General features: G+C 35.5%; 1 protein-coding gene across 1 annotated transcript; it reads left to right on the plus strand.

Annotated features, from left to right (window-relative positions):
- Positions 1-4316: 4316 nt before the first annotated feature.
- Positions 4317-6088, plus strand: LOC149183138 (cysteine-rich receptor-like protein kinase 2). The gene is made up of 7 exons (XM_089414845.1): positions 4317-4371; positions 4802-4888; positions 4997-5124; positions 5194-5428; positions 5712-5778; positions 5880-5967; positions 6080-6088. Exons 1-7 carry the CDS (start codon positions 4317-4319, stop codon positions 6086-6088), a joined length of 669 nt encoding a protein of 222 aa, XP_089270971.1.
- The last annotated feature ends 19658 nt before the right edge of the window (positions 6089-25746 follow it).

Genomic DNA, 25746 nt, shown 5'->3' on the forward strand with positions numbered 1-25746 from the left:
GGCTATCATGATCCATTTTTACCTTGAAGTGTCTTCCCATTAGGTAGGGTCGCCATTTCTTAAGTACATGTAGTATTGCCAACATTTCCTTCTCATAAATAGCTTTGTGTAAAAACTTTCCCTTGATTGGATGACTTTCAAAAGCAATGGGTCTTTCATCTTGCATTAAAACAGCACCAATTCCATTTCCTAAAGCATCACATTCCACAATAAAGGTTTTTGTGAAGTCTGGTGTAGCTAAGACCGGTGCTTGGAACATTGCCTCTTTAAGATATTTGAAGGCCTTTGCTGCTTCTGGAGTCCATGAAAATGCATCTTTCTTCAATAATGTTGTTAGAGGTGCTGCTATTCTCCCATAATTCTTAACAAACTTGCGATAATACCCTGTCAACCTGAGAAATCCTCGCAGATGCTTTATGGATGTGGGGATTTTCCATTCCTTAATGGCTTTAATTTTGCTAGGGTCTACCTTAACTCCATGAGATACAATATGACCCAAATATTCCATCTCTTGTACTCCAAAGAAACATTTGGATCTTTTTGCGTATAATTGTTTCTCCTCCAATAGTTGTAGCACCCTGTCAATATGTTCAACATAATCCTTCCAGGACTTGCTATAGATTAGTATATCATCAAAAAATAATAACACAAATTTTCTAAGGAAGGGTTTGAAAATGGAATTCATCAATCCTTGAAATGTAGAAGGTGCATTGGTAAGGCCAAAAGGCATGACCAAAAATTCATAATGACCCTCATGAGTTCTAAATGTCGTTTTCGGAATTTCTTTAGTCTTCATTCTGATTTGATGATATCCTAAACGAAGATCCAACTTGGTGAAGTAAATTGATCCGTGCAATTCATCTAGTAATTCATCAATGACAGGAATGGGAAACTCATCTTTAATAGTGAGCTTGTTGAGCTCCCTATAATCCAGACACATGCACCATGATCCATCCTTCTTGTGCACCAAAACTACTCTAGCAAAGAAAGAACTTTGACTAGGTTGAATTATACTAGCCTCTAGCTTGATGTTTGGAGGAACACTTCCTGGAATCATATGAATAGCATGATCATGATCACGAATAGGTGGAAGACCTTTGGGAGTCTAAAATACCTTGGAATGATTGTCCAAAACTTTTTGGAGATCTAGAGAAATAGATGATTTCGATGTAGAAACATCTAGTGAACATAATTGTGAAATCACCCCTCTTTGTTCCTTTTTTAGAAGCATTTTCATACTATTAGAGCTGATTATCTTTCCCGGTTTCCCTGTAATACCCCTTAATTCAAATTCCTTTCCTTCCGCAGAAAATTTCATGAAAAGTTCTTGAAAATTAAAAGCTATTGTACCCAAGGATTGTAGCCATTGGACTCCTAGTACAACATCAACACCTCCCATTGGAATGGAAAGCATTGAGCTAGTCAATACATATTCTCCCATGGATAGCTTGATATTATGGCACTTTCTAGAGAAATTTATTGTTCCTCCATTTGCGACCATCACTTGACACTCTAGTGCTGGATATAGGAAGCAATTCAATTCTTTTGCTACCTTACAATGAATAAATTTGTGGGTACTTCCTGAATCAATCAACACTACTACCTTTTTCTTCTTGATTTGTCCTTCTATCTTGATGGTTTGAGGAGTGGTAATTCCCGCCAATGCATTACAAGATATGGTCGGATTCATTTCTTCTTTATCTAGGCTTTGTTCCTGGAGTATATCCTCTTCTTTTGACCTTTCTTGCTCCTTTTCTTCTTCCTCTTCACAATCTATGTAGAATAATTTCTTCTCAGCACACTTATGACCTTTAGTGTATTTGCTATCACAACTATAACAAAGTCCTTTTTCTATTTTTTCTTCCAATTGTTGTGGTGTCAACCTTATGGGTTGTGGAAGACTAGGGGCAACAACACTTCCATCTTTATAGTTGTGATTGGTATGCTTCCTAATTGCCATAATTTTGCTTTCCATTTTTCTTGCTACCTTGAATGCCTTTTCTAATGAATCAGGTTTCCAAAGGCGAACATCATGTTGGATATTATCCTTTAAAGTCCCCATGAACACATCAATTCTATGCTCCTCTGGAATATTTTTTACCCTTATGTTCAATTTTTGGAACTCCTCAATGTGCTCCATTATTGAACCCTTTTGTTGGAGACTTATCAATTGGCTAAAAAAAGTGTTGCTTTTTGTATCCTCATAATGTGTTGTCAATTCTTTCGTAAAAATTGCCCAAGTGATAATTTGTTTACGAGAGCAAAGCAATTGATACCATAAAAACAGATTTGGTTCCAAATATAAAGTTGCAATACGTACCTTTTGTGTGTTTTTCACATTATTAAGATCGAGAAATTGCTCCATCTGTAATATCCATGTTGTGGGATCCTTGCCATCAAACTTCCTCATATCGATTTTTGGAAAATGGTGGGTCTTCAATCCAACATTAGAGTCTATGAAATCATGATTAACATTTCTTTTGTTTGCAATCATGTGTTTCCTTTACTACCTTTTCACTATTAGTAAGTATTTCTTGTAGAAAATTTGTCAAATCTGTTTTCAAATCTGCCATGTCTGTCTTCAAATCTATCTTCAAATCTACCATGTCTGTCTTCAAATCCATCTTCAAATCTATCTTCAAATTGTCCATCTTAGCTTCCACGCCATTCATCTTAGCTTCCACGCCCTTTATCTTAGATTCCACGCCATTTATCTTAGCTTCTGTTAGCTTTTGTGAGAGTGACATTTGTTGCACTTGGTCTTGTAATTTTGATATATCATGTAGCATTTCTTCCTCTTCTTCATGAGTCATGCTAGAGATTTCAGGTTGCTTACTAGGTATTTTCATTTCCTTTCCTCGGGGCATCAATTACCGATAATAATGCTCTACTACGCCCTTTGAATTCCTTCAAAATAACTTTTCAAACCAAGCTTAAGCAAAAATTTAAAAAAATCTACACACCTTTTTTCACTTTGTAGGAGATCGATATTGCCTCTGATGTATCTCTGGAATTCAAATCATCTAGTTCTAAAATTGCAACCTGTAGTAGCCCTCTATGTCCTCTTTCCAATGCCACAAGTCTGATCCAAATTGGATTCTCCAAGGAAGAGTTATGAAAAATCTCCCACAGTGACCTAATTATAGACTAGTTCAGTAGAGCGAACTTGCACAACATTCCACGTGTCCCTGTTTTGACCTTTGGCTCTAAAAAATATATACTATAAATTGTAGTCTGTTCCCTTTCTATACCTTGTTACGAAATTTCAATCTGATGCTCAGAGAGAAAGTTATGACGATTTTCCCCAGGTCACCTGTTTGGAATGTAATTCAGGGGTCTGCAAAAAGACCAACTTCTTCGGATCATATATCCACAAATATAGCGTGAAAAGCTCTGAAATTTAGAACCGAGGTTCAGTGCAATTTTGTCTCAAATGGGTTTTTTTACACTTTTGAAACGTCATAGAAAAAAATTTATAGCGAAAATTCCACGATGACCTATTTAGAGCAGTAAAACCGTAGAATCCAAAGCTCTGATACCAAATGTTATGAAACCAGCTCACAAAAAGATAGAAAAGATATATCAATGCCTTAGAATTCAACCTCTTTGAGGGGGCAACCTCCTTTACATTACACAAATGAATGATTCTTTGATTATTCAAATGACAAGACGTCCTTTCTATATATAGGAGTCTAAGGAGTCACAATATAACCGAGCTGACCTAACAATAATAATATAAAGGCACAAAAATAACAATAGAGGGATTATATGGGGCACAGTAATAACAATATGGGGACAATAGGGGCACAACAATATTAATAATGGATACAACTACAATAGTAATGGGGTAATCACTAGTATCATAGGGACCTAACACTAAAAAATCCAATAATGTTTAGCCTATTTTCCATAACAGCCAAGGAACAAATTTTGAAAGTTTTGGAATTTTTTGAAATTTTGCGGGAAAAGCCACACAGAAGTGTCGCAGTAAGGCCCGACCATTTTTCCCTCGACGCCCAAATGAGGTTTTTTCTACATGGATGGATGCATTATGATGATTAAATACTAAATATAATCTTATTTTTTCATTCAAGATTTCCATTTTGATCAGAAACTAAAAAAACCTCACCTTTTTCACCTCCCTACCACTAAAACTGGACTAGCACGGCACTTCTGAGTCAAGTTGGGAGAATGAGGTTTTGGAGGCCTTCCCATGGGTAATTTTCCAAAATTCAAGATGATATGGAAACTAGACAAAATATGCTAGTTTACCATTCTTTTAGATTTCCATTTTGACTTGGGGAAGATACCTAAAAATGGCTTCAAACAGGCACGACCCTTCTGCAAAATTTCCTGTTTTGGTGCATGCTGGTCTGACCTTTTTGCAGACTTGTGCGACTCTTTTGGTTCTGGTGTGACCCATCTGGTCTGGTAACCTCTTGAGTAGTGAGTGATGGAAAAGTTGAGATTTTATCATCTATTAATGTTATTTTAGGTATCTTAGTTGGTTTTTTCCTCACTTTATGAGGAAAATTAAAGAGGAAAATTGTAAACACATTACCTGTTCATTTCATTACCTATCTCCCATATACACATAGAAAAACCCTGAAGTGCTAAAGTGTGTGCCTACCTTTCCCATTACATTTCTGCAAATGTGATTCTCAAAGCCTAGACCTAGCACCCTCCAACCTAGCTACCTAGTTTTTGTCCATTATCAAGAAAAAAAACCCTAAATATTCCAAAACCTACCTGAGCTTAGCGAGGAAAAAGAAAACATCGAAATTAGTGCCTGTATTCCTAGGAAGCGTTGGGGGAACAACTCTGGTTGCTGTGCTGTGCTTGGTGTTCTGGCGACATATTAGACATTCGAAGAGCTATTCTCGCGCAGGTGATTATACATGATTGTATCAATGTTTCCATGCTGTATTCTGCTAAGCTCTTTAACTCGTTCGTATTTAATCGTAATGAGAAAATTGTTGTTATATACTCTGCGCAGGTGAGAATTTAGTTGCAAGGGAAAATTTCGGGCAAATTCTTTTCAATTACAAGGTTCTCAGACACTCCACAGGGAACTTTGACAGAAACAACATGGTTGGCAAAGGAGGATTCGGCGAAGTTTATCAGGTTTAATATCGAACATGGATTTGCTGGGTTTTCCTAATTATTTGGATTGTTTGCAGATTAATTGTAAAGAGTTTGATGATAAGCAGGGAAAACTTCCATGGGAGAGATGTTGCTGTTAAGAAACTGAATGAAAAGCACACTACTCAAGCTGCTGAGGAATTTATATTTCTGAAGGAAGTGAAGGTGATCGCCAGCGTCCGGCACCGTAATCTTGTTCGTTTACTTGGATGTTGCACAGGACGGCACAAGCGCTTGCTCGTTTATGAATTTATGTCAAATAACAGTCTTGACAAGCATTTGTTCGGTAGGTTGCTCTCATCAACTGTATTTTTTTCCACCATTCATGATGCTTTCAGATATCGTATATATGCGCTGTGACAAGAATTGAGGCTTTGGAATATTATTGTTGGCGGTGGATCAGGAGAAATAAAAAAATGTTTTGAGTTGAGAAAGCCTTTTAAAAATTATACTTGCCACTGCCCGAGGGCTTGCATATCTACACGAGGACTCCAACGTTCGCACCATACACATAGATATCAAATGTGCAAATATACTACTCAATGACAGATTTTATCCTAAAATATCAGATTTTGGATTGGCTAGACTCTTCCCAGAATGGAGAACCCATGTTTCTACTAAAGTAGGAGGAACAATGTAAGTTATTCAAATTATTTAGTAATTCTTTTCAGAAGATCTCCCTATGGTTTGGAATCCAGAAATTAATTTGTAGTATTTTAAAACTTGGTATAATGCAGAGGCTACATTGCGCAAGAGTATGTCGTCCATGTGAAATTAAGTGAAATAGCTGACGTTTATTGTTATGAGATCGCGGTTCTTGAGATGGTGAGTGGGAGAAAGTGCGTCAACGCAAGACCGGAGGCCCCCCTACTTCCTCCTCTTCTGGAATGGGTGCGTTTCTGTTTTAAAGAATTGTCCATTTGATACTTATAACCAGCTACTCTAATCGGGTATGACGTAGATAGTGAACATTGACTTCTCTGTTTGATCTCAACTCATTTTAGGCGTTTATTTTTTAAAGAATTGTCCATTTGATACTCTTATAACGAGCTCCCCTAATCGGGTTTGAGGTAGATAGCGAACCCTTACTACTTCTCTGTTTGGTATCAACTCATTATATCAGTTTCTGTTTTAAAAAATACCCATTTGATAATAAAAAGGAGCTATTCGAATCGGGTATGAGGTAGATTATTTAGTATCAACTCATTATATTAACAAGGTTTTATAGTTAGCCTTTCTTACGGCTGAATTTAATTAATGAATTTTGAAAAGTATGAACTTGTTATCTTATTTGAACAAAAAGTAAATATGAAAAATGATGCTTCATATAGATAAGAAAATTGGAGCATTTTTCTAAGAATAATATTTCTTTGTATTACTTAACTAATTTTGTTAAATTGTAGGTATTAAATTATGTAAATTTTAAATTTTTATGATTTTCATAATAAATTTTATTTGGCTATGTCAAGTTTTTATAAATTTTTATGAGGACAACAAAGTTAGGATTTTAGCTGGACTGGATTTAATGAATAATAATTGCTCTTGATGGGTACTAAGGTGATTTCAAAAAGAATTTATGCATTTATTACAAAATTCAAAATAATAGTTTACTAATTTAATCATATACATGTGAGAGATAGTTATATTATAGTGATGATATTGATCAATATAATGAATAATAATTGCTCTAGATGGATTTAATGAATAATAATTTCTCTCCATGGATACTAATGTGATTTCCAAAAAGGATTTATGCATTTATAACAAAATTCAAAACAATAGTTTACTAATTTAATGAAATATATGTGAGATAATTATATTATAGTGATGTTGATCAATATATTGTTCAATTTGTTCAACATATGTAATGCACTTTGAGATATTTATTGGTTGTAGTATTTAAAAAATAAAATATTAGAATTAAATTAATATTGTATAAATATAAATTTATATTAATATTGTATAAATATAAATTTATATTAATATTAGAAATATTATTTTATTTTTTCATATTAAATTAATATTTATAATATAATAAATCTATAAATTAAATCAATATTTATAGGAAAATTTAATTCAATCAAACATGTGAGAGATAATTATATTATAGTGATGATGTTGATCAATATATTGTTCAACTTATTCAACATATGTAATGCAATTTAAGATATTTATTGGTTGCAGTATTTAAAAAAGAAAATATTAAAATTAAAATAATATTGTATAAATATAAAATTATATTAATATTAAAAATATTATTCTATTTTTTCATATTAAATTAATATTTATAACATAATAAAGTTATAAATTAAATTAATATTTATAGAAAAATTTAATGTATATTAATTTAATTCTAAATAATAATGAAATAAAACTATGAAATATTAATTCATATTCATATTATATAATGAAAAATGAAATTCAAATTCTTAGAGTTATTTATATCCCTACAATTGTATAAAAATCATTCAAATTCAAATTAACAGAGCCAAAATAAATTTATTTGTTGAATCTACAAAAATTAGGATGGTTTGTTACCTAGAATAACCCTTAGTTGTTATGAATTTTGCATTAATGTTGCCCCATACCAAATTGCAAAAACACTATAGTGGGCAGTAATGGGCATGCAATACCATGGAGGTTGCACTAAAAAATAGTCACCATTTCCTTCAAATAATGGCAGATTCTGTAATGATGCATAATTTACCAAATTGCGAAAACACTATAGTGGGCAGTAATGGGCATGCAATACCATGGAGGTTGCACTAAAAAATAGTCAACATTTCCTTCAAATAATGGTAGATTCTATAATGATGCATAATTGTGTGTTTTAGAGGGTAAACTTAACATTAAATTAAATTATTTGAAGAATTAGTGTACATTTCCAAAATAAAACTTTTCAAATTTTTCTTCACTATAAATTTATTTATGAATTCACAGGTTATAAACAAAAATACTATCCAGGTAAATTCAAACGGTGTAAAATTCAATTAATTATTCTCTAGAAAATAAAAAAAATTGTATTAGAATGCATCATACCTCATATATATATATATATATATATATATATATATATATTTATTTATTTATTTATATACATACATTCAAATTCATATAGAGTTTTTGACTGATTTAAAGTTTATTACTTAAAAAAAACAATCCAATAAAGCACAAATATCTAGTAAAGGAAGAGGAGTATCATATATGATTCCTGGAACCAAGTTTGGATAAGGCTTGAAGCGTACTTCTGTTTTACTTTATATGAATTAATACGCAATTTATGTGAGTTAGAAGGAACCGAGTTTGGATAAGGGTTGAAACGTACTTCGGTTTTCTTTTATATGAAAAATTTGGATAAGGGTTAAAACGTATTTCGGTTTTATTTTATATGAATTAATAAGCAGTTTATGTCAGATTGAAAAAGTTGGGACGTGTTAACATTGGTTGAAACTATGGAAAATTTTAGAATTAGCTTTTGGATTGGCATTTACAGATAGTTCTTCTTATTTTCAATTAACTTTATTGCTCAAAATTGAATTTCTGTTATTTTTAATTAACTTTATTATTCAAAATTGAATTTTTATTATTTTCAATTAACTTTAATGCTCAAAATTGAATGGTTAAAATTAAGGAAAATTGAAAATAACTTTATGGCTCAAAATTGAATGGTTAAAATTAAGGAAAATTTTAGATTTAGTCTTTGGATTGGCATTTGCACATGGTTAACGTTATTACTCAGCCACGTATTTGACTCTCTAACACAAATCTACACTTTTGAATATGAAATTTAAGAGTTTAGAGTTCATAATATTTAACAGAAAATATATTATTTCATTAATTAATTGAATTTTGATGTAGCAGGCTTTCTCAGTTAAAACAAATCACACACTCTAACACAAATCTATACTTTTGAATATGGAATTTAAAAATCTACGCTTTTGAATATGAACTTTAAGAGTTTAAAGTTGATGATATTTAGCTAACAATATATTATTTCACTAATTAATTGAATTTTGATGCCGCAGGATTTCTGAGTAACAACAAATCACACAGCCCAAAACAATATCAGATGCAAGACAATATCATGCATAAATGTAAATGTGTAACTCATTACTGACTCAAATTAAGAGAGTGGGTAGATGATTAAAAGCATCTAGTAAAATACATGTATTGGGTTGAATATTTGTAAATCAAATCAGTAATATTTATATAATAAGAAAAAAAGGCTTACCGTCAAAAAAATTTAAGATAAATACCATAAAAAATTTAAAAAATTAGAAATTAAATTATTTCGTTGATATTTATTTTGGAGTGGGAAATTTAATTTTTAGTCAACTAATTCAGAGTCAAAATTTAATTATATTTAAAATCTTAAACTATATTTTTAAAACCTAAATCTATTTAAAATTATAGAACTTTATATATTTTTATTAATTTAAAATATTTTTTTGGAAAACAAGAATTCTATGCTTGAGAATATTCAAAACTTTAAAATATAATTTTAAAATCTAAATTTATTTAAAATTGATCATAACTTAATATCTCTCTCGCATATATGAATGATATTTGAATTTTTATCCTACCTAAAATCATTTCAATAATCTCAAATATCATTTCAATAATCTCAAATACTCAATTTTTAAGTGCCAATTATTTGCTTTCAACACTAAATCAACACATACAAAAACTCAAAGTTTTAAGATATTCAAAATTTTAATTTATATTTTTAAAAGCTAAATTTATTTAACATTGATCAAGTTTTAATATTTCAATTTGAAAGAAATTTTAATGATACTCTCTTACCTATAATCATTTCAATAATCTTAAGCACCGGCTATTTAATTTCACATGTACTATGTAAAACCCATTAATTGCTCATAGTTTATATAGTCATTTCAATCGTGGAAAAAAACAATTTCACTAGTGTTGGAATTATTTATGCCCTTCTTTGTCAATTCACCACCTAGCCACCATAACCTACTTAGCTTCGAAGGGGTGCCACTGCTATGACCTGTCCATAACTCTTTCAACCTGAAGAAGCAATAACCGACCTATTTTTTGTATAAATGTAGATGAGGCATAGAAGTAAGATGAAGAATCTGAATGCACAATCCTAGTACTTGTAACACAATTGTAATTGCTTTATCATTTCTCTGTTATGTAAATGACGTAGTTGTAGCTGCACGTTTGCTCCGCTGTGTACTCTGAATATTTTTATCTGGTATCAGAGTGATGTACTATGAATCCTTTCAATTGGTATCAAAGCAGGTTGGTTTCATTTGAATAGGGATGATTAGCACCTCCTCATGGTTCGATAATATTAACGACCTACTACCACAAAGACAACTCTTCACCACATATTCCAAAGGTGCTTTTGATTGTATGAAAAATTTTTGTTGAGCATTCATGAGGGAGAGTGATTAAAAGCGTTATTACTGCAATTAATTTTATTTCAGGAGAGTTTTGGGCTTTGCAAAAATTTGTTTGCTTGCAAACTTTTTTGGTGTTTTGTTAAGTATGATAGTGTTTTGGATGAAGATTGTGCCTTATGAGGGTACATATCGAAAATCATATTTTTTCGGGGGCGATATGTAAGATAGCCTCATGTAATCAGGGAAGCAATTATAAGATAAAAGAAAGACTGCAGTCATGGGTTACAAAGCGAGACTGAAGAAGGTAAAGAAAATGAATCGCAATGAAGAGGCAAAGGTTTTTGCCATATTTAGAGAAGTTTAGGCCGGAGTCGAGGAACTGAGAAGTCTAGTAGAATACGGAGAATAGATCGAGGGTGATTGGTGTAGCTTTGATCCTTTAACACCTCCTATGCTCACTGGTAAATATTTTGATTTTTGGGTTATCAAAATGTTAAATTTTCTTCAAGCTAAAGAGTTAATTGAGTATCACTCTAATAACTCATAGAATGAAGTCTGCGATGCTTTAGCATCGAAATTTATAAAAAAAGGATTGGATGAGAATTTTTTGTGCAAGGTAGCAATAGATACAACCTCCAAGGAAGCATGGAAGATCCTAGAAGCATAATTTCGTGTAAAGGAGGGTAATCAAATCGAAGATCGTAGTGTCGTACAACATGTTATAGGAGTGCTTGAAGATGAAAATGAAGGTGGATCTATAGTAATGAATCTACAGAAAGATGAAGAGTTTGGTGAATCTCACTTGAAAGTGGATCACAATGTTGATGGTGTGTTATCAATAGGAGATGACTTTGGCATAAATAATGTTACCAATGCAGAAGAAAGTCATTCAATGGATACAGCAATTGAAATTGTTGATGTTAACTTTGATGAAGAACAATTAACTAGTGATGAGTGGTTACAAATGATGCAACATAAATGTCTTATTGATATGTTGTTATTTGGCAAGAGAAACCCACTTGTGTCTAGAAACTAAGTGGAAGAAAACCTGTTTGCAGAAGTAGAGGTGGAGAATCAAGATTATGAGGCATCGACAGAGTCAAAGAAGGAAGAAGAGAAGAAAGCTCTCATTCCAAAGCAGAATGAACATAACCAATATGGTTCTGAAGATGTTTTTTCATATAAACTTAACATTGATTTTGTGTGTGCAGGTCTTAGAAGCAACCGAAATGAAACAAAAAAAATTGAAGAAGAAATAAAGTTCCTTGAAGTATGGCTTGAAACACCATGTGTTGATGATGTCTATAAAGAATACATAGAAATAAATGTTGAAGACAACATGGATGATGTTGAAAATGAAAATGTCAATGAAATTTTCATGTATTGGAGTCCTGAAGAGATAAAATTTTATTATCAACTTATGTTGCAGCAAATTGACAATCAGAAGATTGATGATGGAAAACAAACTATAGAAAATCACAAATGGAAGCAGTCCACATACAAGAAAAAATTTAAAGACATAGAAGACATCCATTGACAATCTGAAATGATTTTCAATGTTTTTATGATAAACAAAGATATCGCAATGGAAGAGATGTAACATCAAATGAAGAAACTGAAATTTCGAACCTACAACAAAAAGGAAAATATGAAGCAGTTCAGAGAATACAGGATCTGGAAGAAAAGGAAAAAGAAATCCATCACAAGAGTTAATGTCAAAAATTTTTATCATTGTAAGCCTAGCTAAGACTTAGACTAGCATGAATGTTTAAGTTATGCTAAGTCAAGGTTAATATTGTCGGTCATAATTAAGGGGGAGTGTTGGAAATAATTACACACTTCTTTGTCAATTCATCAACATGTCGCATCACCGCCATAACCTACTCAACTTTGAAGGAGCGCCACTGCCATGACATGTCCAACGTTGAAGGGGCATCACTATCATAGCTCTTTCAACCTGAAGGGGCAATAACCAAATTAATTTTTTGTATAAATGTAGATTAGGCATAGAAGTGAGATGCACAATCCTAGTAGCTATAATGCATTTGTAGCTGCTTTGTCATTTCTCTATTATGTAAATGATGTAGTTGTAGTTGCACATTGCTCCACTGTGTACCTTGAATCATTTCATCTGGTATCAGAGTGTTGTACTCTGAATCCTTTCAATGAGCCCGCTCTTTGAATTTCACATGTTTACCCCTATAAAGGGCATTAATTAGGTTCCTTGATTAGGTTCCTCGATATAATTAGTTCAATTATCTAAGAAACACCCAATTTCAAGTGTTAGCTATTTGTAATACCCAATTTCAAGCTATTTATTTTTTACATGTAAAAGCCATTAATTATATGCTATTACAACATCCCTATGTTCTGCACATAAAATTATCGCCTATTCAACGTCTTTATGATCTGCATAGGAAACTAGAACCTATACAATGCATCCAAGTCACATAATTCTCTCATATGTATATATATATATATATATATATATATATATATATATATATATATATATATATAGATATATCTGTTTATGACAAAGGCAGAGTTGTGTATATTTTTTATTACGAAATATTTTAAATGATCTTTTACAATAACAATATATCATCCAAACAGAAAAAGGTATGAACCTACATAATCTGAACAAGGAAATGATATTCTCATTGTTCATATTCTTGAAGTGAAAATAGTTTCTATGTTGATCACATGTTTTCATAGTCTTTAACATCTTGTTAATACTAATGCGTTATGTGAGGGTTATAACTTCTTCAAAAACCTAATAAAATGATCAATAAGTTAGACCGTGTATGTCTAACTTATTTCCAATATATTTCCTATGCTTGACAACAAGAGGCAGGGCTACATGTTTTGAATGGTCAGACTTTGAACCAAAAGCCCCACTACACCACCTTATTTTTTGTGTGAATGCATTATGTTAGATTTATCACTGTTTTAAAGACCAAGCAAATTGATTAAGTTAGACTATGTCTAACTTATTTCATATGCTTCCAAATGGTAAGATTGATGATCTTTGAAGTAATTAGCACCCTGTAATACATATTTCTATTCTACCATAGCATTATTAACCTTAATTTATTCTCTATGCTCAGAAAAAGGAGGCTTGCTAGAAGATATTTTATATTCCATAGAAAATTACCAAATAAAAACACATTCTTTTAAATTATGATCATATTTTTATATCCAAGTTGTGCTAGAAGGTACTGTCTATTCCATCAAAAATTAGCAACTAAAAATGCATTCTTTTAAACTTTGACCACATTTTTATATCCAAGTTGTGGCCTTTACAATCAAAGGCCTCAATCATAGATAAACATCAAGCAGTGGTTCATTATAAGATATTTTATTTTGAAATAAAAATTATGGGTGCACATATAGGACAAAGCTTACTAGAGTAGAGTTACAGAATTGCAAATGTAAGTGAGAATATTGAACATTGAAGTGTAGTGAGTGTGTGTTGACTCTTCCAACGCACTCGTAGCTTGAAACCATCTTCTTTGGTATCTTCGAAATCAACAAGAACTTTTTCATTTTTGTTGGTCAAGAAAAAGGGTTAGAGTCATTCTTTTAAGTATGGTTTGGCTTTGTAAGGGGGTTAGAATTTCAAAACAAACCCATCTGTTAAATTTGATCTTGACCATTTTCTAAAATTTTAAATTGTATTTGATTGGAAAATCACTTTGAATTTGCTGATCAAATTCCCTTACCTGAGCTCCACTATCCATTGTTTTGGGAAAATCTGTTTGAAATAAATATAGAGCCCACCCATTGTTTTAGGAAAATCCGTTTGAAATAAGTAAAGGCCTCATTTAGATAATAGTATCAATATATAACATTAATTAATTACAACCATCAAGCATAAGAGAAATGCTATCAACACATGCAACTCAACTTGTTAATAAGAAGGGAGATGATATTCAATGATGATATTGATCTGCTTCATAATTCCATCAACAATGTTGATATTGATCCACCTCATAATGATAGCTTGCAAAGGCATGACATTGAGTCCATTGTGACGAGGTTTATAGCCAATCCAGCCCCAGCCTAGCATCCTCCTCAAGATGATTCCCGCTTAGCATAAAATGGCCTCTCCCATTTCCTTTCATATATGTGATGAGCAACAGAGCATAACAATTTTAGGAGGGGTAGAAAGAGAAACAGATAATGGATTTGCAAATGCTAAGGGAAAATAGGTCATTAACAGGATGATCATGCACATTATGTGCATGTACAACTCAAAGCATCCATGCACATGGGATGAAAACCTTTGATATCTATAGCATAGCTACAATAGAGCTCTCCATAACTCAACTAGTCACAACCCCTTTTTGGTGGGGTTGGTATTCCATCCACTATGTCCTATTGGTGTGGTCATACCATTTGCAGCTACTCAAGCAGATTTGGACCATAATCATTCTGAAGCTGTCAGGGATAACAGCTTCATTGAGCGCATCTAGCACATCTGCGAGCAGGTCCATGACATATTAGACAAAACTAATGCTAGGTAAAAGCAGCGACATGATCAGCATCGAGTGCCACACAAGTTCCAGGTGACAATGTTTGGCTACATTTGCAGAAGGAGCACCTCGCTGGGCCCCACCGTAATCTTCGGACACTCCGATATGGGTCGTAAACCATCACCAAGGTTGTAGGGGATAATGATTTCGAGCTCAACATTCCATCTTTCCTTGGCCTACACCTAGTGTTCAATGTGGACCACCTTCATCCATACTTTCCACCATTATTGGACACATTCCACATTGTGGAACAAATCACACCAATAGAGTTAAACCCGGACTGCATGGAATATGCCACCACTAATGAGATCATGGACACACAAATCGAGAACTATAGCCAACAGAGGATCAAGCTATATCGAGTTGGCAAAGCATACCAACTCCTTCACCAGGGCAAGTGGTTCATTAGAGACCAGGTTCAACAGAAATTTCCTCACTTCATCAAGGTTTTGCATGCAATGGTGACCATTGCTTCCTAAGGAGGGGGGATTAATCCGGGTGGATATTGGTGGCCACCAGCCTATTCGACCCAGACCTCCATTCAGTTCATCAGTTTCTTTGTTTATCACAACATTTACTATTTTTATCAATCTTTCGGGTCCTGAACTTCCGGAGCAGTTTTGACCCCCTAAACGACATTTTTTTGAGGTTTGCAGCAGGTTCAATATTAGAAGTAGGGGCCTACAGAAAATCTTGTAGTACTTGGAGAGATCTTTCCAATGAGGTATTGTACGTTCCAAATGGAGAGAATATGACCAAGTTACAACCCCGAGAAGTTGGTTGCCCAACTAACCCCAACGGGGCCCATAAACTCTTAGTGTTCTATCTCCTTGGCTTAGGGTTTTAGTTGTTTATGGTTTTCCCTTGTTCCATAATAAAAAGGCCCTTGAGCCTCATTATAACACAGTTCAGAGGCATATAATCGCCATATCTCTTCTCGGTGATAAGTTACTATCACCCGAGCTAGTTTATTTCCATTCAGTTTGTAAGTATATTTCATTTCTTTGATATTAATGAAATGAAGTGTTAATTATGTTGCATCTCTGTACTTGTGGTTATATCTTTATTTTGTTTCATTCTTGTCTAAGTTCATATCAACTCCCAAATATCTTAAAGTGACTAACCTTTGACTTCTTCCCCGAGAATACCTCTTCTAGTGTTATCTTCCCCAATTCACTATGAGGAACCTTATTATGTATATGCACCACTGTGTTACATGCCTCTACCCATAAAAACTTAGGCATGTCCTGGTCATATAACTTAGCCCTTGTTGCCCTGATTATGGACCTGTTTTTCTACTCTACTTCTTCATTCTATTGTGGATTGTATGGATTTGTCCACTCCCTCTTGATACCCTCCTTCACACAGAAGTTGGTGAAGTCAATGTCTGTGTAGTCCCCTTTGTTATCTATGCAAAGCACCTTGATCCTCTTCCCTGTCGCATTTTCGACTAGAGCTTTAAAATCTCGAAAATGACTGAATGCCTCATCCTTGGTCTTCAAGAAGTAGATCCAGGTCTTCTTGGAGTAGTCATTTATGAAGGTGATGAAATACTTGTACCCTCTAAGTGATCAAAGTGGATCTCCAGACACCAGTGGCATGGAAAAGTCTCAAAATTCAAAGTAGCGGAAATACAATTAACGTGACATCAGATCGAAGTGCTTGTTGCCCTGATTCCAACGGTGCAAATGACACTCCAATCCGAGTCCGGATGAGGAAGATAGAGGCAGTCAAAGTTTGGTTGACTTTTGCTAACTGGGCAGGATTAATGAAGACACAATTTGGACTTTTTCCAGTGGACGAAATCCAGCCAACTCTAGCCGGATTCCAAGCGAAATTTCGCCTTGTTAAAATGACTCCTTCAGTCAAAAATCTGGATTTTCAAAAATACCCATGTTGTTTTTTTTATAACAAAAAAATATTAAAAAAAAGGGTGGCAAGCCACCAACCCCTCCACCCCAAACTGTATCAAAACAATGTTTAATGGAAGGGCAGGCCACTACCCCCAAGCCCTCCCCCCATACCTTGCAACCATTGTGCATAGTCGGGGTCGTTACCAATAAAGGTGGATCGGCCCTTAGGGCGCAGGCCCAACCTTTCACCCACCACCTATTAAATAAGGATATGGCACTTGAATCAGGGGACAGGTGAGGTGGGTGAGCCGCCCAAGGCGGGCACAGCCCGACCTCCCTTCCCATTTGAAAAATTTGTTATGTAAAAAAAGGAGGAGGTGGGGTTTGAGTGCCCGACCTCCTCCATAATAAATGGATCTTCAACCAACCCGCCTAACGTTGGTTTTGTAAAATCCGCCCACCTTTGCATATTTATACTCAGTCATCAATGTGCCCAGGAGAGGAGGAGAGTGCACGTAGTTCGAGGCAGGTTATTTTGCAGGTGGGCGAGATTTTCACTTTGTCAGATTTTGATAAATTTTATATGGTTTCAGCATTTCTCAATGCCATGAACGCAATGGTAATTTCCGTTTCTCCATCACAGTAATTTCATTTTACGACCATTTTTCAGTATGGAGGTATAAGACTTCTTTTTTGTAACTGATGCTTGTACTCTTCTTTCTCATGCCACTTAATGAATGAAGGCCTCCCCTTTGATCAAGCAGGGCCCGGAGACGTAGTCCAAGTTGGACGAACTCTGTTATCAAGTTTCTTTTCTTCTTTCAAGCTTTATGTGTTTCTCCTCTTCTCTCATGTGCACATTAAATTTCTATGTTTAAGCTACAATTTATGCATGTAATTCTTTAATACATCTATAAGCAAAAGATTTTGGATCAAGTGGTATCTGAGCTAGTCTTTGTAGATGTGAGTTTCATGTTTGTATGCTAACAAGAAATAGGCTCTGAAGAGGCGAAGGGAAACTAAAGTCTTTCGATCTTGAAGCAGGGCGTGGACATCAAAGGAGAAACATGGCAGATGAAGAGGCTCGTTATGAAGAGGAGCTCAATTTCTGCAAAACATTCTATACAATGGCAGAAAATGTTGGACATTTGCTTTCAAGACTCAAGAAAGCAGAAGGGAAAAAGGTAGAAGAACAAAGTTTAGTGCATGGAAATGGTGAAGAAGAACACCCTCCTTCTCTTTCCACAAGTGAAAGTTCTTCTTCCTCTCATCACCATCATCATAGAAATTCAAGGGATGCATCCAAGAAACCTTTCTTTAAATTAGATGTCAAATTTGATCTTCTCATGTTTAATGGGGAAAGTAATGCAGAAAATCTTAATAACTGGATTAGGCAGATTGAAATCTACTACAAGATTCAGCAGATCGAAGAGGACGAGGCAAAGATTCAGCTGGTCTCTCCTCGGCTGATTAGCACCGCTCTCGTCTGGTGGGAGAGCAAATTGCGAAGCAGTAAGAGTGTGGTTAATCTCCTTTCCTCATGGCCTAGTTTCATTTCTGCATTAAATGAACAATTTTATCCCTTGGGTTAGAAGAAAAAATCCTTAATGGATTTGCAATACTTAAGGCAAGGCAGAGGTCAGGATGTTCAAAGATTTACAAAGGAATTTACAAAACAAGCACTTAATTTGTGCATTGCACTTGACTCACCTAAAGTAGTAACTAAGTATATTGGATCATTACATAGTTACCTTAGACATTCATTATTATTGTTTGAACCAACTATTATTGACTCGGCTAGTGTAAAGGCCATCCATCTTGAGAACAAGGGAAATAATGAAAGATATGATCATTTCAAGAAACCACCTTCCAAAACTCCAAATGGAAAACCCAAAATGAAAGGAAAATGAAAGGAGAAGAGGACGACATCAACCAAGAAAGATGAAGGAGAAAGGCCTTATTGCACTCACTGCAAAAAGGAAGGTCATGACGACGATCATTATTGGAAATTGTACCTAGAGGAAAAGGCAAAGCAGAAGACAATGGAAACTGTGCAGCAAGACCTTGGATCCGATTCCGGAGATGAAGCATTGGTCATAGCAGTAGGAACAAAAGGTACTCTTACACCTCATGTTAATTTTGAATCACATGAAGGCACTAGTTCAATAGATGAGTCTCTTCCTAATGAACGAAAGAGAATTGAGCTATTTCATATTAGAGTTATCATAAATCATACAAAAGTGGAAACTCTATTTGATATCGGATCCCAAGAAAATTTAATTTCAGAGTCCTTGGTAAAGAAGCTAGGCTTAGAAACCAAACCACATCCAAAACCTTACCCACTTGGATGGATACATGATAAAGCAAAATTAAATGTAACTAAGCAGTACAAGGTTAAATTTGTGATCGCTTCTAAGTTGGTGGATGAGGTAAAACTTGATGTGATACCATTGGATATCTGTGGCATGGTGTTAGGGAGTCCATATCTATATGATAGAAAGGAAATCTTCTTCCATCATGAAAACAAATACCAAATCACAAAAGATGGGGTAGAATATATTGTAAGGGCTCATCAAACTAAAATCAATGCCATCCTTGTAAGTGCAGGACAAATGAAGAGGTTGGTGAATTCCAGTAATGGGTGCATGCTTATGGTTGTAAGGGGAAAAGATGAAGAATTATCCGATGCTTTCCAGGGTTGTGATCATGTGCATAAAAATGAATTATGTGAATTAATTTCTAACTATGATGAGATGTTTCAAGAACCAAGGGGATTACCTCCGAAGAGGGAAATCCAACATGAGATCCATTTGCAGCATGACGCTCCTTTACCAAATATTGGCATGTACAGGATGTCAACCATTGAGATGGAGGAGATCAAAAAGCAGGTGCAGGAACTATTGAACCAAGGGGTCATCAGACCAAGAACTTCTCCATGTGGCTCACCGATTGTCTTAGTTCCAAAGAAAGATGGCACATGGAGGATGTGCGTGGATTATCGAGCACTAAAAAAAATCACGGTGAAAAATCGTTACCCTCTTCCTCGCATTGATGATTTATTAGATCAGTTAAAGAATGCTATCTATTTCACCAAATTGGATTTGCATAGTGGTTATCACCAGGTCTGAATTGTAGAGTAGGATGTGTGGAAAACCACCTTCAAGACCAAACAAGGGTTGCTCGAATGGATGGTGATTCCATTCAAACTTTGCAACACTTTAGCCACTTTCATGAGGGTCATGAATGATCTCTTTAGGCTTTTCATTGATGAATTTGTTCTTGTATATCTAGATGATATTCTTATCTTTAGAAAAAGTTGGAATGAACATGTATGCCATATGAAGAAAGTGCTTGATGTATTGAAAAAAGAAAAACTCTATGTAAAACTATCAAAGTGTGAGTTTGGGAAAACCTCTTTGGTTTACCTAGGTCATATTGTTGGTCATGGTCAGCTAAAAATTGATCCTTCTAAGGTTGAAGCAATTGTAAATTGGCCTAAGCCTACTAGTGTAACCGAGGTTTGCAGCTTTTTGGGTGCAGTACAATATTGGAGGAGATTTATTTCCAATTTCTCTATTATCGCAACACCTTTACATGCATTGACAAGTGTAAAGAAAGTCTTTCAATGGGGAGGAAAGCAACATAAGTCCTTCAAAACCTTGAAAGAAAATATCAGCACCGCATCGGTCTTGGCCTTACCAGATATCCAATAGCCATTCGAGATCGAGACAGACGCCAGCAGATATGCCATGGGAGCTATACTGATGCAGCAAAAGAAGCCAATATGTTACCATTCAGATAAGTTCTCTCAGGCTGTGATAAACTATCCCACTTATGATAAGGAGTTATATGCCTTGGTCCAGAGTGTGAAAAAGTAGAAACACTACCTGATCGGCAAGGAGACCATCATCCATATGGATCATCAGCCCTTGTAGTATCTTCATTCACAAACCAAGTTGCAGAAATCTCGTCATTTTAAGTGGATGGGTTTTCTTCAGCAATTTCATCTGGTAATAAAGTATAAGAAGGGCACTAGTAACAAAGTGGCTGATATGCTATCTCACCCTCCTATTTCTGCTTCTGTTATTTTGCATAATGCTTCGCTATCTTTTGAAAGTTATGCTGAACAATATGCTAACGATGATGACTTTAAGGAGATTTATGTAAAACTAACCCATGGTTCACAAGTGGACAACTATCACTTGCAAGGGAAATTGTTGTATCACCTTGGAAAATTATTCATACCCATAGGAGAAAGGGTACATGTAATCCGGGAGGCCCACACCTCCCTTCTGTCTGGTCATTTTGGTGTTGAAAAAACTTTGTGTCATGTATAAAGACTTTGTTTTTGGCCTCATATGAAGAACATTGTAACTCGCTATATAAAGGGATGTGTGATGTGTTATGTTTCAAAGCCCTCTAATAGAAAACTCGGGCTCTACACACCACTCCCTATTCCGAGTCGTCCATGGGAAAGTGTGCCGATGGATTTTGTAGGACGTTTTCCTTTGTCTAGAAAAATTCATGATTATTTGTATGTCATCGTTGACCATTTAAGTAAGATGTGTATTTTAATACCTTGTAAAACGCAGATCATTGCAAAGCAGACTGCTTATCTTTTCTTTCAACATGTTTGGGTCCATTTTGGGTTGCCCACATCGATTATGTCAGATCAGAACTCTCGCTTTCTTGGAGAGTTTTGGACCAGCTTGTGGAAGACGATGGACACCAAGTTGAAAAGAAGCATGGCATTTCATCCACAGACAGAGGTTTTCAACCACACCGTGGTACACTTGTTGCGAGGCTATTGTGGGAAACATCCTAAGTTGTGGGATGAGCATCTTCCATATGTGCAACATTCCTACAATCGAGAAATAAACTCATCTAAGCATCGTTTACCATTTGAGACATGTTTTGGCGACCTGCCAAAAGATCCTTTTGATATGGTCTTTGGAAGGGAATATGACTCCAGTGGACGTGATGACAGGGACAAAGCATAGCGGTTCATTCAACAGATCCAGTTGATTCACCAAGTAGTACAGGAGCAGTTGGAGAAAAGTCAAGCCCGGTACAAGGCTCGACATGACAAACACTGAGTCGACCATCAATTTCAAGTGGGCGACAAAGTGTGGTTCCATATCAGCAAGGAAAGGATGAAGGGAGAAGGGAAGAAGTTGTGACCAATCTAGTATGGTCCATTCACCATCTTGGAGAAGATTGGAAACAATGCCTTCTGTCTTGATTTGCCGACATATATGCAAATGTACTCCGTAGTGAATGTGGAAAACTTAAAGTTGTATGAGCCACCATTGATTATGGACATCGAAGAGGTGGGCACAGTTCCTACAGTTGATGACTTTGCACCAGAGTACCTCGATGAGTTACCTGAAGACATCATCCTTGATAGAAGAACCAGGACTTCACGACGGGGAGATGTGGAATACCTTTGAGTTGGTTTCAAGGGGATGCACCCTAGCAAGGAAAAATGGCTGGAAAAAGAAAGAGTGAGGGAACAATTCCCTCACTTGCCAATTGACTGATAAAGCTTTTGGTGGTCCAAAAGCTCCTCAATGGGGAGGATTGATCCAGGTGGATCTCCAGACACCAGTGGCATGGAAAAGGCTCAAAATTCAAGTGGTGGAAAGATGATTAACTTGACATCAGATCGAAGTGCTCGTCACCCTGATTCCAATGGTGCAAATGGAACTCCAATCCCAGTCCGAATGAGGAAGATAGAGGTAGTCAAAGTTTGGTTGACTTTTGCTCACTCGGTAGGATTAATTAAGACACAATTTGGAATTTTTCCGGTGGATGGAATCCGACCAACTCCGGCTAGATTCCGGGCGAAATTGTCGCCTCGTTAAAATGATTCCTTCGATAAAAAATCTGGATTTTCAAAAATGCCCATATTGTTGTTTTATAACAAAAAAATATTAAAAAAAAGGGTGGCGAGCCACCAACCCCACCACCCCAAACCATATCAAAACAATGTTTAACGGAGGGGCAGGCCACTACCCCCGCCCCCCCCCCCATACCTTGCAACCACTGTGCGTTAGTCGGGGCTGTTACCAATAAAGGTGGGTCAGCCCTTGGGGCGCGGGCCCAACCTTCCACCCACCGCCTATTAAATAAGGATACGGCGCTTGAAGCAGGGTATAGGTGAGGTGGGCGGGCTGCCCAAGGCGAGCCCAGCCCGACCTTCCTTCCCATTTAAAAAATTTGCTATGTAAAAAAAAGATGAGGCGGGGTTTGACCGCCCGACCTCCTCCATATTAAATGGATCTTCAACCAACCCACCTAACGTTGGTTTTGTAAACTCTGCCAACCATTGCATATTTAAAATCAGTTGTTAGTGCACCCAGGAGAGGAGGAGAGTGCACGTAGTTCAAGGCGGGTTATTTTGCAGGCTAGATTTTCACTTTGTCAGATTTTGACAAATTTTATATGGTTTTAGCATTTCTCAATGCCGCGATCACAATGGTGTTGTCCATTTCTCCATCAGAGTTCTGCATTTTTCATCCATTTTTCAGTATGGAGGTATAAGACTCCTTTTTTGTAACTAATGGTTGTACTCTTCTTTCTCATGCCACTTAATGAATGAAGACCTCCCCATTGATCGAGCAGGACCCGAAGACGTAGCTCAAGTTGGGGGAACTCCGTTATCAAGTTCCTTGTCTTCTTTCAAGCTTTATGTGTTTCTCCTCTTCTCTCATGTGCACATTAATTTCTATGTTTAAGCTACAATTTATGCATGTAATTCTTTAATACATCTATAAGCAAAATATTTTGGATCACTAAGAGATATGGTGTACACAGGGCTGCAAATATCTTCGTGTATAAGCTAGAACACATTGTCTAATCAATTGTCACTTCATGGTAATGTTGCCTTAGCATATTTCCCAATTACACACCCTTTGCACACATCATAGTTCTGTGCTTAATTATGGAACACCTATCACTAACTCCCTAAGTATCCTAAGTGCTCCATGGTGTAAATGTCCCAATCTACTATACCATAACTCATTCAAGTCTCTCCCACTGCCATTGTTATCATTGTTGTTTTTGCTAACTAGCGCCTTTAGAGAGTTGCGCTGCAATGAGTACAACTTGTTGCTACAAACTCTAATCTGCCTCACCATCTTCTAGTTCTAGTGTTTAAGGTACACCTTCTTCCCTATAAAATAGACATCATAACCCTTATCCTATAGCTCTAACACTGAAATTAGGTTCATTCCTAAGTTGGGCACATGTAACACATTTGTAACACTGGTGCTTTCACATGACTCCCTCTAAATCTCGACAGAACCTCTCCCAACTCGAGTGCATTTACTCTTGTTTACTATCTAGATTTAGAAGTCCATCTCCTCCTCCTTGTAGCTGGAGAAGTGGTCTCTAACTCTTTTCATGTGAGTTGATGCTCGTTATCTAAGTGAATTCATCTTCCGATATGGAAGACAAATATGTAGCCTCCTAGATATTGAATCTCTCTATGGAAATACTAGAGAAATATAAGAACATTACTGGAGAAGTCCTGGGTATAATTTGTCGTGTTGTTTTCTCTTCTTGCCCTACATAGATATGCAACTACAATCCTTGCTGCAAATCATATGCACCTAGATATGCCCTATGAAAATACTATTTTTCTCACCGAAACTGCTTCACGGAAACCACACTTCCTGCAAACTCTGTTTCTAAAGAAATTCACACTTTTCCTTTGAACTACCTTCAGAAATTGATTTTTTTTCCTCTGCAATTCACACCCTTGGCTTTGTCTATGTAGATATGAAAGCCAGTGCTTTAGATCTCCCTCTGAAACTGCACAATTTCTCTTCCTTTCGCCTTTGAGGCTCTGATCTGATCTTCAATGCTCTGATACCATGTGAAATTTCCTTAAACACACCTACTGAAGTTTATTTTTCTAACCAATTAACAATTTATTTGTTTGAAACAAATAATGAATAAATCATTGATGTGTTCTTCATAATAAAAGTACATCATGGAATATAAAATCAAGAACTAATAAATAGATGCACACGCATAAAATAAACACCAATATTTTGGACTAAACATCCCTAGAAAAACCTCGAAGGGAAAATGAGTGCAGCAGATAAGGGTTCAATTTATTATTTTTCAACAAAATTAAAGAGTACAATGATTTTCTTGCCACACAGAGAAAAGGTTCATCAACTCTATAAGTGTGTAATAACTCATTCATTGTGCCATTGAAAGGCGATGTCTAAAGTTTCACAATATTTTTGTTAGAGACAATCATCGAGTTACGGTCGCATAACATGATCATGGATAAAGAAATTAGTTGGGAAGAAATTAATTTCGTAGAGTGTATACATGGTCATTTTGCACATGAGGGCAGTTATGTAGGGTAAGCAATCAAAAGGTATCATGGGAATGACCAAGTGATTGTTTTATCGAACATGGAGAGTTAGTCATTACCAACCTAATATGGGTAGCATTTCATTGTGAGTAATATTCTAATGAGAGCCTAGGATGGAATCACTTAACAGGTTACATGCTATTGTCACATCGGTGACATGAGAGAGTGAGCACATAGTTTTTATATAGATTCTAGAAAAATGAAAAAGCCCTAATTTCTTACCGTTGATTACATGGATGAGATGGGAGAGAAAGAATGTCATGTTTGTATGGGCCTTGGATGGACAATGAAGACCTCCAAAGAAACCTCCCCTTAAAAGAAACATGTCACAAAATTGCAAGCTTATCCCCATCACTAAGTGGACCCCAAGTCCTATATACACCATGCATCAAATATAATAAGAGAAACTCCATATTTGAACCATAATTTTTTTCTTTTCCATCTCTTTC

This window comes from Pinus tabuliformis, chromosome 3_2 (assembly GCF_031772625.1).
Source record: "Pinus tabuliformis cultivar Carrire ecotype Pingquan chromosome 3_2, CPIR1, whole genome shotgun sequence".
In the NCBI taxonomy this organism is placed as follows: Eukaryota; Viridiplantae; Streptophyta; class Pinopsida; order Pinales; family Pinaceae; genus Pinus; species Pinus tabuliformis.